Source organism: Echiichthys vipera, assembly GCF_963691815.1.
Source record: "Echiichthys vipera genome assembly, chromosome: 16".
In the NCBI taxonomy this organism is placed as follows: domain Eukaryota; kingdom Metazoa; phylum Chordata; class Actinopteri; order Perciformes; family Trachinidae; genus Echiichthys; species Echiichthys vipera.
In genome coordinates, this window is record NC_139841.1 from 14,334,821 (window position 1) to 14,347,798 (window position 12,978).

The window sequence follows — 12,978 nt, forward strand, 5'->3', positions numbered from 1 at the left end:
CTGCTGCTATAGAGAAACACAACTGTTTTATTTGGACCTTGAGCTGATAAAGCTGTAGATCAATGGTTTCGTCTCGTCTGCTTTAGTTTAGTCAACTAAGCTGCTGTTGATTTGCAGGGCTGCTTATTGACAGAATCCACAAACAATGTGAGGGAAAATTGAAAAATGGAAATCTGTCATGAAAAATAAGTAAGAGAAGTGTCCTGGGGGGAAAACAGAACAGAACAGTATATTTGTCCCATCCAATAAAGAAAATACGGATTAGGAAATGTATTATTATAATAAATAATTATTATATTATTATAATTATATATCTGACAGGAGTTATTTTGACCCAGATTAGAAAGAAAAAGCTCATCAGCGAGTTCCACCTCTCTGATCAGTTGGGATTTCTGTCTCCACTTTCTCAAGTTGTCTGTGTTTTCTCTATCTCTACATGAGTTTGTTAAACTGCTCGGTCTGTTAAGACCTCCAAACAAAACAAGGAATTTGAGTCATTTTGTTGTACGGACGAAAGATAAAAGTAATCTTATTGAGTACTTCAATGAGAGAGAGAGCAGATGGGGTTGAGTGAGCTAGAGAGTGAATAAAGAGAGGGAGAGACATTAGCGAGAGGTAGTGAATGACGGAAAGGAAATTATTTTCGGTTTTTCATCACTACTGGAAATGTAACTGTAGCAAGTATCTCAGTATCACTATCCTCATTCATATTTTAAAACATTACAGACTATATCCACCTACGAAAACCCCTGAAAAGTCATAAGATAGAACGGAAGTAGAGAGTAGATGCTTTGGGGATGATACACCATTGTGTCTAGTCACATTGGTGTAAATTAGCCGGTTTCATGATGCTACAGACTGGCACACTGCAAGTAGTTGGATGACTTAATGTTTCATTGTAATCTTTGGGCAAACCTGGGCTTAAAATACCTAAATGTTATAATTTGTCTGACATTCGAGCCTGAAACACTGGCATCTGGGGAGTTGATACTTTTACTGACATATTACACATTGACAACCCACATTCCATTCCTTTATATTGCATATTTTACACCAACCTGCTCCGAAGGCGAAGAAGAAGCTCTTGTCGGGATGTTCCTCTAGCAGTGCCTTGACCCTCTTTCCCATCCTCTCATTTCTCTTATAGATGAGTTCCTGACGAAAGTAGCTGTCTATTTCCTGGGCGGTCACCTGCTCGCTGGGTGGCAGTGTCACATTATTGAAGTTAGGGACCTGGAAGATGCAGGGGGGATGATTAAGCCATTAATCATTTGGGGATTTTTGGGAAGAAGAATAGGAAATAATACAGAGAAAGACGCAGCAAGGGTGGTGGAAGGAAGAAAGAGGAGCTTAAATTTGTGATACTGTAGAGAAGCTGGTAGAAGAGGGGGTTAGGAGGAGGTGTGGGGGATGAAAGGTTGTTCAGAGGGTTAGGGGTGACGGTAAAAGGTCAAGGGTCGTGTCACTGGGACACTCCAAAAGGTCAAGGGGTCATAATGACTCCTAGCTTATTACAGAGAGGGAAAGGAGTTAAAGGCCACTGATACATTAGATAAGATAAGACTGACCTGTGAGGTGTCATGATTGAAGATGATGGAGTTGAGATCTCCACAGTTGTAGTGTCTGATGAGATCTTCAGTGGTGTATGGGACCTGCAGGCTTCCTGCTCTTAAAGACTCCTGCTGTAATAATGTCTGGTTCAGGGCAAAGATCACCTGGAATCACACAATAACAATTAGTTATGATCAATTTATTTCTCACCCTGATGAAAGACACAAACACTCTCTGGCCTCATGGTTGTACTAAATCAGCAAAGGCAAATAAATGTACATGCATGTACATAAATTAAGCTACATGAAAAACTCCCCCCCAAAAAAAATATGAAATACAAATATGTTATCTCAAGTTAAAGAACCTCATTGAGTTTAAAATCACTCAAGTAGTTTAAAACTGCTCATGGAAATAATGTTGTTTAATGTGTCTGGCTGTGAAGGGGAATTGTTTTATGTAAGCTGTGACATAAACTGACAGCAGACAAAGGCTAAATTGGTTTCAATTTAAGAAGCATAAAATGTATTTATCCAACATATCCAACATTCTACAGTCATGCTAGCGCCTTTGTGAGGCCATATTTAAAGAGATCCTTGTAGGATGACGCAAGCTGATGCGTTTAGTGTCGACAGGCGAATCTCGGCGAACCTACGCTACAGTGCATTGGTGTCATGGAGGGAAGCAAAATACCGTTTATCTTTATGCTTTTTTTCCCATCATCTTCTTAGCTAACGTGCAGTCAAAAGAGATGCGTTTTTAGCCTGAGGCAGAAAATGTGTAGATTTGCTGCCTTCCGAATATCGATGGGGAGCTTGTTCCACCATTTGTAAGCCAGGACAACAAACTGTTGTGACTTATCGAGTGACTGTATTTCTCTCAGTGAGGGATTGGCAAGTCGATTTGCCGATGCAGAGCGGAGTGGGCGGGCTGGGGTGTACGGTTTAATCATGTCCTGGTTGTAAGCTGGGCCTGATCCGTTAGTAGTACAATAAGCAATTGCAAGTGTCTTGATACGGATGCGAGCAGCTACAGGAAGCCAGTGAAGGGAGCGGAGGAGCGTGTAAGAACTTGAAGACCAGCTGCCACTGCATTAAGGATGAGCTGCAGATGGCACAGGTAGGAAGACCAGCCAGGAGGGAGTTACACTAGTGAAGTGCCGAGATGACAAGATCCTGGACAACAACCTGTGCTGGAGAGGTGGTCATCAAGTGTCACACCCAGGTTCCTTGCAGTCTGGGAGGGGGCTACCACATAATTGTCTTTTCAAGGAAGAAAAAGCTACTCTGTCTCGTTTAGGTTGAGTTTCAGGTGGTGTGCAGACATCTATTGAGAAATGTCAGACAGGCAGAGATCCGTTCTGCTGCGTGTGTGTCAGACTGGGGAAAAAAGAGTTAGCTGGGTGTCATCAGCAAAGCTGTGATATGACAAGCCATGTGAGAGAATAACAGAACCAAGGGTGTTGGTGTACAGAGTGAAGAGGAGGGGCCCCAGGACTGAAACTTGAGGGACCCCAGTAGTAAGATGACAGGGTTCCGAGACAGTTCTGATACAGAGCACGAAACACAAATTACAGCTGAGGAGGATCTCTATCAGGTCATAAAGTAATGGACAAATTATATTCTTGACCTGAAGATGGGACACCCTCTCAAGTGACAAAACCCCAAACGTGATCTAAATCCCAAACAAGTAGTTAACTAAATAAAATATATACATTTAATGTACATACTACTATAGCATAAGAGACAGTTGGAGTTTTTCCTGCCAAACCCCTCTGTGCTCTGCTACAGAGATTCAGCTATTGTGCGAGCGTGAAATCAGCCAGTGTTTGGTGAGAGGGCCCTGGTGAGCCTGCCGCCTATGATCAGTACAGCGAGGACACACATATGCATACATGCACACAAATGCTCGTAAAACACATACACACACACACAAACTCTGAAGGTCCTACGCTCTATACACAGCAAGACTGAGACATACACAAAGAAACCACCACCACTCACCTTGGCGCATGGTCTCTCTCTGATCTCTCCACCACACACACACACAATCACACACACACACACACACACACACACCTTTCACCCTTCAAGCCATTGATCTTGAATCTCATAAAAAGGGAAAGTTTGTATGGCTTATTTGTTTCTCAATGGGAGCAATCAGTCAAAGTGAAGATGTGTTTTGTCAGCTGTGGAACTATGTAAATGTGTCTACAGTATGTCTGCATGTTTTTACAATTCAGTGTGCATTTGTGTACGTGTTTGTGTGTGTGTGTGTGTGTGTGTGTGTGTGTGTGTGTGTGTGTGTGTGTGTGTGTGTGTGTGTGTGTGTGTGTGTGTGTGTGTGTGTGTGTGTGTGTTGTGTGTGTGTGTGTGTGTGTGTGTGTGTGTGTGTGTGTGTGTGTACTCGCAGATCTTTGTCAGATGCATTCTGCATTGATATGCATACCCGTACACCAACCAGGCCAACCCAAGCGGCTGTGTGTTTTTTGGGTTTTTTTATGTTCTGTTTTCTAAGGTGCTCTGATGACACTTTTCTCTGTCGACTGGCCCATTGTGGGAGCCTTGGTATAGCAGAGGAGAAGAGGAGAGGAGGGCAGCCTGGAGCAGATGCCTTCTTGTCAGGGGACAAAGAACCCCTCCATCACCCTCTCTTCTACTCTCCCCTGCGCTCCCTCCAGCTTTCATCGGCCGCGCATCAAAGTAGCGCTCTGCATATGAAAAGGGCCCCGTCTTTATGCCACGCAAATTAGCCTATCGCCGCCCCTCCCCAACTCATTTCACAAAAAACACCCTCACATCTGTGCCACGTCCGTGAAGGAAGGCCCTCATCTGCAGGGTCTCCCATTTTTCTCAGCTCTCTCTTCTCCTCTTTCTCCGCTCGCCATGCCTTTCAGCCCCTTAAATTATGGCTGTGAAGGGACGAGGAGGAGGGGGTAGAATGGGGGGGGGGGGGGTGAATCAGTCATAGCCAGATAAAAAGAAAGAGAGTAAAAAAAGGGGGAGGTTAAGGGGTGGAAAGAGATAGACAGGAAGAAAACACAAGCAAGAAAGTGAGGAAGGATACAGAAAACAGGAGCGGTGAGGAGAAGTGAAAGAAAGAAAACGTTAATGAAGGATTTCTTTCTCTCTGCTGTGATCCTCCTCTTCTGTTAGTGCACTGTGGGTCAGCGGGTGCATTTTCCCACTCAGCTCCTTTCATCAGGTCCCGTTTCTTCTTCTCCTCCACCGCTGCCCCCTAACCTGCCCCCCTCCAGCATGCACACACAGACACACAGACACACCCCTTGCTGATATCAAAGCAAGCGGAGCCAATGAAAGTCAATAATTGTCCTTTGTCATGGAAATGTCCCCTCTTGTTGAGATGGAGTGGGGTAGGTGTGTGCATCCAGAGCAAACATCATCACAGTCAGATTCCCACATGTGGAGATTTGGAGTGTTCGGCGGGACGGCTGAAAAAACTCTCGCTTCACTCGCTCTAAAGTGTGTTGGCTTAGTTTAGGATTTGCAAGAAAAGTAGCAAGCATGCTCAGAGCATCTGTCAGGATGGGTTCAGAACCGTGATATCAATTCATCCACTTATCAAATGCATGCACTGGAGCCAAATTTCAATTTGCCAGTATAGTATATATATTAGAAGTGATACACATCAGCCTATTTACACTGTTAAGCAGACTACACACTGAACAAAAGCACCTGAACCATACAACTACAGACGTGACAGTGAAAATGAGTAATCTGAAAATCATAATTTGACCAAAAAAAGCAAAGATTCGATCTGTCATGATCTACTGAAATTCAGTCCATAAACATAACGGACAATTTGAATTTCTTTTTCTTCCCAACAGAGGTCTAACAGATGTTCACATCATTGAAGCCCACTTTAAACAGTAGGAGAGGATGACGACACAACGGCCTGTAACATTCAAACGCAGTTCAACATCGGACTGCTCTCCTCAATTTCATCTCCAGTATATTTTAACCTCAACACTGCCGTCTCCTTCAGCATAGACATAACAAGTAAAGATAAGATAACTTGAGGTGTTTAATCTCAACTTGTCTAAAACACATTTTGTCTGTATATAAATGCATAGCGTATGTAAACTGTATGTGTGGTCCTGTCACACAATTAATCTGGTACAATTTGAGCTAGTAAACGCAAAAAGATAAACTCCTTGTATGGTAAGGCATCTGGCTAATTGATGTTATTCAGATTGAAGGAATGTTTCAGCAACTTCATTTCCAATTTAATTGAAACAACAGTTTCAAAAGTAGCTTATCTACATTGTGTTGACAGACCATGTGCTCAGACACACACACACACACACACACACACACACACACACACACGCATCCAGCACTTGCAGCCAATTCAATGAGCCATGGCCATCTCCCAAGTACAAATGAAGACTTCCAACAACCTCCTCTGCTTCCTCCTGACTCCCTGATGGTATCAGAGTAATAAGACAACTCTCTCTCTCACTGTCATACACACACGAAGAGGGGTAAAAGAAAGAGGGGAAAGCAGTCTGTCTGTTGTCAGCAGCGAAAGAAACACTGGCAGTTGAACTAATAAGAGAGAGGAAAAGACAGAAAGAAGGAAAGAGAGAGAGACAAATAATGAGAGAAATTAACTCTTAGTACCGATGTTATCAGTGAAAACTCAGAGTAGAAGAGCATGAAGGAAACAGTAAGAAATAGAGAGAGACAGGGATTCTGAGTTACTTCTTAATGATGTTACCAATGAAATATAAGTTGGAGCCTTAAAACAAGACCTACCAGGGGCACAGCAGCATTGTCAGGGCTTTACCGAGACTCTGGTTCACATTAACACACCGACATCTGGTTATTTGACTATATGTTTTCCTTGAACTACAGGAAGTAACTGGTCCTTTATTTCATATTCCAGATAAGGACACTGATTTTAGCAGCAGAATTCAGAGCTGTCTGTAGTAAATAATGTTGACTGTACAAAATGGTCTAAAATTGGCTAATTCAAATTTAAATCCGCAACTATCCAATCACAGAATAATATTATCTGGAATACAATGCCAACATTTGGCTACATAACTCTGAGCTATGGGGGCATTTAGGTCACCTCAAAAAAATAGTATTGATGTTCATTACCCAACCCTAATCATTTCTTCTTTCTACATGTGTAGTTTGATTGTAACTGGCAAAAAACAAAATGGTGTATTGTCTGTGTGAGATGAAAATTAGGCGGTTAAACATTTTTGTTCCCCTCTTTTGTAAATCAAAACACCCCTCGCTCCATGTGTGAATATATCGGAAAATGAGCGGCTGTATTCACATGTGGGCTGACTTGGAGATTCAACTTTTTGTACTCGGGAGCTGGCAGGCTAAACTCTGTTTGATGCCTGCACCTGCTAAGGCAAGGCATGACAGTTCCTAGCAGAACAGTAGAAAAGTTGATTATACTATACAAGTGACTTGAGAAGTTTCCATTGATATTTGTATACATTTTGACAGTGGGGGCAGCATGGTGGTGTGGTGGTTAGCACTATCGCCTCACAGCAAGAGGGCTTCTGGTTTGAGTCCCGGCTGGGGCCCTTCTGTGTGGAGTTTGCATGTTCTTCCCGTGTCTGCGTGGGTTTTCTCCAGGTTCTCCGGCTTCCTCCCACAGTCCAAAGACATGTGCGTGTTAGGGTAATCGATCACTCTAAATTGCCAGTAGTTGGGAATGTTGAGTGTGAATGATTATCTGTCTCTGTCTGTCTCTATGTGCCCAGTGATAGACTGGCGTCCTGTCCAGGGTGTACTCCGCCTCATGCACGATGTCAGCTCGGATCGGCCCCATCCCCCCCGCGACCCCGACAGGGACAAGCGGTTGAAGATGACTGATCATGGATGGATTTTGACAGTGTTTTTGCCATGATATTGGGCCTGCTTTGGACATCATTGTAACTGACCACAGCAACCAGTGCTCTGAAAGAAGGGAACGTAAAAATCCCAATCACTTTTTTAAGCATGAAAGTGATTTAGAATAAGATTAAGATTAAGATTATTAAATTAAGAATACACTCTGGTGGAGTGTATTTCGCTAACTGAAGTAGAGTGACTCTTTTTTCTTTAAAGTTCTTTGAAAAACATATTTGTTGTTAGAAAAGGCTGTTTATTGAGGACTGTATGAACATTCATAAAGAAATGGCCGTCAAGAGTGTCTAATGGGCTAACTAGGCTAGTTGCAACAAATGTTAACAGCTTCATTCAGCAGGTATTCACTGACATTCCCCCCCTACACACACACACACACACACACACACACACACACACACACACACACACACACACACACACACACGGACAAAACATCTGCACATGCATAAATCTTTCACCACTGCACAAGTGAGCTTTCACTTTTTGACTGAACACCCACCATTTAAACATAGACACACTCACCTGTCAGTTTGAGTTATCTTTATTGTTTTGTCCCTCTATCCTTCCTCATCTTTTTCTTCCCGTCTCTTTTCTCTCCTCAAGTCCGTCTTTCCAACTCCCCCTGAGCACATTTTCTATTACACTATCCCCCCTACACCTTTAGTCTCACTCCTTCATTCATCCTCCCATCATTTCACTCCCTTCCTCTCCTCTTTGATCCTGTACATTCCCTTCCTCCCTCTCAGCCTATCGCTCCTTCCATCCATCGCTCCCTCCCTTTATCACGCCTTTGATCCTATACATCCCCTCTATCAGCCAGGTCTTTAAAGATTTGACCCCTGCATTCCTCAGGTCACTCATGACTTCCTCACTTTGTTTTTCATGCATGCAAGTGTGTATACACCTGTGCAAGATTAGGGCTTTTCTCTGCATATTTGTATGTACATGTATGTGTCTGTCCATGTATACATGAGCATGTATGTGTGTTTAAATACGTCATCATTGTGGATTACTGCAGCCTCTGCAAAGCTCATAGGAAACCTTTGAAGATAGCTTTATTCATTTTCAAATATGCGACTAAAGGAAGGAAATATGGGGCCTAGATTTCCAACATGGGAGAAAAAGAGAGGATGGAGCAAAAAAGACAAAAAGAAAGACACAGAGAAAAACATTTAACAATAATGATGACCGAAAATTGGTTTTCCCCCTCTTTTTGAAAGTAGAGTAGATCCTCCAGTATAATTGATGTATCCTATTCTTAAATAGTTCAATCAATGAATGTTGACATGATCAGCTCTCTCATAGAGCCTGATAGCTGAGGTCGCTGAGCACAAACAAAGTTTCTTTCTCTTCAAAATGTGCCACTGGACAGGATATATTTAACCACAATAAGTAGGTCTAATTCTTAAATGGACAATTTAATTTATTTTCATTGATAATGTAGTCAGTTGTTTTTTTTATGATTCAAAGGATCTTTGAATCTATAGGAAATTTTAGAAAACTGTGTCCACATTTGACCTGACGGATGGTTTGTTACACAGAACCATCTGAGAATCCATCATTGGAAACTGTTTGGAAAAGGGCAGGTACACACCTGTAGCTGCCAGTAGCTCCTCACAGGATGCTGATTGGTCTGAGCCATGGTGGTCGGACAAAAACGCATTACTTGAAGCCTGACAAGATGGATTTTCAGGTGAGCTTTTTAACTTGTGATCCTGCGATTCCTACATGATCTTGTAATATTGCATGCATCCAGCTGCCCTGCAAGCAGGGCTGTGTTTTATGGACCAGACCAGTGGGACCAGTGCCCTAGGGCCTCGGACTGCCAGGGGCCCTCCATGTCTCAGGCCGCATGTGGTGTATGCCCCAAACCTTCCAAAGGAAGTTGAACACCGGGGCCCTCAGTGAACACAGCGCAGGATGACCACTAGGCTCCTATGGCTTTTGGGTGCTATGCTTCTAGCGTGAGGTAACCCCTAGGCCCCCCGAGACCCCTCAGTGCTTACAATGTGAAGGCCCCAGACCTCTTGGTGTGTGGCCATTAGGGCCCCCTAGTGTTCAACCTAGCCAAAAGCCATATTGGCGTAGCAAAAGCCTATGGAAATAATGGGTTTTCAGAGTGCAGCGGTGCCGTTGTCACGTTGTCTGAAAGGGCAATTAGACATAATAAAATATGAGCTGTGGAGTTGCATGTGTCACACACATTTCAGGTAATTGTCACTTCAATAGAGTCAAACTTTAGACTTCAGACAGCTAGATATTGACTATCTGGTGGATGATTTTGCAAGGATTAAGGCAAGAAAGACACCAATATAGAGGATGGTCTCCAAAGACAAGCGCCCAGGGGCCACACGGGGACCATGATCCGGCCCTCCCTGCGAGGTAAGTCAACATATCCCAGAGCAGAGGATGCCGTCTTCATATTACTTGTTTTGGCTGATCGACAGTCCAAAACCCCGACATAATCAATTTCCAATTATAGTAGTAACAAAGCTTGAACCACTGCAAGTTTGATATTTTGTTTCTTAAAAAATTATGTTACTTGTCTGACAGGGTGAGAAGTTATTTTAACCCCCATGTTATCAATCTGTCAAATAAGGATATTTACTGTCTTATGTATCCAATGTTCAAGTCTGTGTGCCTGCTGTTTCACCATGACTGCAAGACACATTTCCCTTTGAAGACAGTGGAGCTAAAGGAAAAGATTATCGGATGTATTGTTGATTCACTATGTCGGTCCACCATCGGGGTAACACCTTTCTTTAACCCGCTATCTAAGCATTTAGAAGCACTAAACAACATGTAATAAATGGACATTCGTATTATATACATTTTGATAAAACATTTTTAAGATCTGTTACAGTTCCTATTCTCCTTCCTTCAGTGTTCTCTCTCTCTCTCTTTCTCTGTCTGTCTGTCTGTCTGTCTGTGTCTCTCTCTCTCTCTCTCTCTCTCTCTCTCTCTCTCTCTCTCTCTCTCTCTCTCTCTCACCCTGTAAAAACATTCTTGTGGGGTGCATTTACCTTGGTGCCCGGACGCAGCCAAATATTTAGCCTGTCACAGGGAATCAGCCTCAAACCAAATGGCTGGAGGTCTGTGTTTGTGTGTGGGTGTGCATGCGTGTGGGTGTGCGTGCATGTGAGCGCATTGGGGATTGTGGTGATCGAAATGTCAACTTCTCAAACCCCCCACTCTATCCTACTTCACTACTATGTGTTCCCATGTTATTATACAACATTGAATGAAAAATTAATGAAAATTGAAAGAAATGGAAGGTCAGTCATAGTCAATGATTAGCTGGTCAGTGAACTGACAGAAAGTTAATTGCCACCAATTCTACAAATGGCGAATATTTGATTTAATGTCTTGGATAAAATGAGCAGTTTCTTGATGTCTCCTCAGGCATTTTGAACATTTTATGACATTTAGACTAAATCAAGGAAAAGTTACTGAGAGAATTATTGATAATCAATATTATATAATGAATATGTCTGACACAACTCTCCATTGACATAACAATTTACATATCAATTGAAAAAAACGTATATATGAGAAATGTTCTAAGACTAACTTACAAAATTAAAATCCCTCATTAAGTATGCAAATAATTGCACGCACACACACACACACACACACACACACACACACACACACACACACACACACTATGGTGGCACCTTTCGTCACACACTCAGTGACCAAACAGGAGAGAAGAGTTTGTGCATCAGCAGCCACAGACATCCACTGTGCATAGACTTCACTTGTCACTCTTCCCCTCTTTCTCTCTGTTTCTCATACACAGACACCCAGGCACATGCAAAACCCCACAGAGCAGCTGGCCAATCACTCAGCCCATCAGTCCGCTAAGAAACAACACGAGGGTCTTGAAAACACAGCAAGCCACAAGGAAAACAGCCATCAATCTTTAAGACTTGTCTGTTGACTGGAACGCTGTTAATCTTCGGGATGGCACAAGTCAAGAACAACACTGCTTCATGCAGGGATTCAAACCAATACAGCTGTGAGCACTTAGTTTGGACACACACTGTTCATCTAAGTATTCACATTGTATGTGTGTATGTGTGTGTGTGTGTGTGTGTGTGTGTGTGTGTGTGTGTGTGTGTGTGTGTGTGTGTGTGTGTGTGTGTGTGTGTGTGTGTGTGTGTGTGTGTGTGTTATCAAGCAAACGGGGAAAGAGTAAATAGGAGCAAGATTAGCTGCATTAATGCAGTTAAAAAGTAGCCATGTTGCAATCACTGACAGTCCCAAAGACCACCTGCAGACTAGTCTTCAGTGTGCATTATACTGGTTACTATTCTTCTACTACTACTCTATTTCAAGCCCTCGACTGTCAATTTCAGGCCATAAAACTCAACCAGGTATAATTTTGGAATACATTTAGCATGGTTCTTTTTAAAGACAGGACAAAACACAATAACACACACACATATGCACATAGCTTCTGCTGAGGTCAGACAGTTTGACCTCTTCAAGACTTTAAAGGTCACTAATGGACTTCCTACAATGGCCGCTCCATTACCGAAGTCACATAAATAACTATTAAAAACCTGTCAATCTCAACCTTAATGCACACTTTATTTATTAATTCATGCATGTGTTTGTGAAGGAAAGATGTTAAATATAATATTATGAATCTTTCAGTTTGATAATGTATCAATTAGCAGCCAGTAGCTGAGCTGAGCTTTTTCGGGAGGGGGGCTTAAAGAGACAGGCGCTAAAATCGGGGGTAATGTATTTTATTAGTAACCCAACATATATGTATGAACTAGAAAAGGAGCATAGTATGTCACCTTTGAAAATTGTATTTTTATTTTTTATTTTATTACGTTGTTATATTCTAGGACAGGAAAATACACTGTTGTCATAATATTTTCATGAAAAAAAAGTAATATCTCAGACACATTTACTGTACTTTAGTAAATGAAATACTAATTTTCTTCTTTTTATTGTCATATTCCCAACCCATATATTTTATATTACTTTTATTTAACTTTAATTTATTTAGCTGGAGAAAAAATCTCAGTCCAGTTTGCACACATTACACACATTGCAAAGGACTGTGTCTTCAAATTAAAAGCCCTGCTTATAGTAGATACTCCATGAATGTTATAGCATAGCAAACTTTAATAGGGAAATGAAAATCACGTTATGTCACATATTTAGAAGTTGTCTAATGAAAATCACATATCTTGAACGTTGCGGATTTGTTTTGTTTTTTGTTTCAGACAAACTCAAGGATGAACTGTCTTAAAGACATCAAATCTACTACAAAGGATGATGTGTACAATGCTGTTACAGTAAGACGGCATGTTCTCAGTCAGCGATGGACAACAAAAATAAGCAGACAGCAGTGCCAGAAATAAATCTCCAATGTTCGCCTTTGCAGAAGTCAGATAGAGAAGAGACAGTAGGAATCAAAAACCCACACAGCGCTATTTACGAGTATCTGCAGTTCCCTTAAACCACTGGCCCGGACTCAGAACCAAAGCACTGCTGGTAAACCAAACCAAAC

General features: G+C 42.1%; 1 protein-coding gene across 1 annotated transcript in view; it reads right to left on the reverse strand.

Annotated features, from left to right (window-relative positions):
• The window catches only part of trabd2a (TraB domain containing 2A), a gene marked incomplete at its 3' end in the record, with an annotated part of 62,227 nt that overhangs the window by 29,778 nt on the left and 19,471 nt on the right, over nt 1–12,978 (reverse strand). Inside the window, exons 3-4 of the mRNA XM_083929481.1 lie at nt 1,569–1,715; nt 1,059–1,233 (exon numbers count right to left, since the gene is read on the reverse strand). Coding sequence (XP_083785607.1) covers nt 1,059–1,233; nt 1,569–1,715 — 322 coding nt within the window. The remainder of the gene's footprint in view (nt 1–1,058; nt 1,234–1,568; nt 1,716–12,978) is intronic.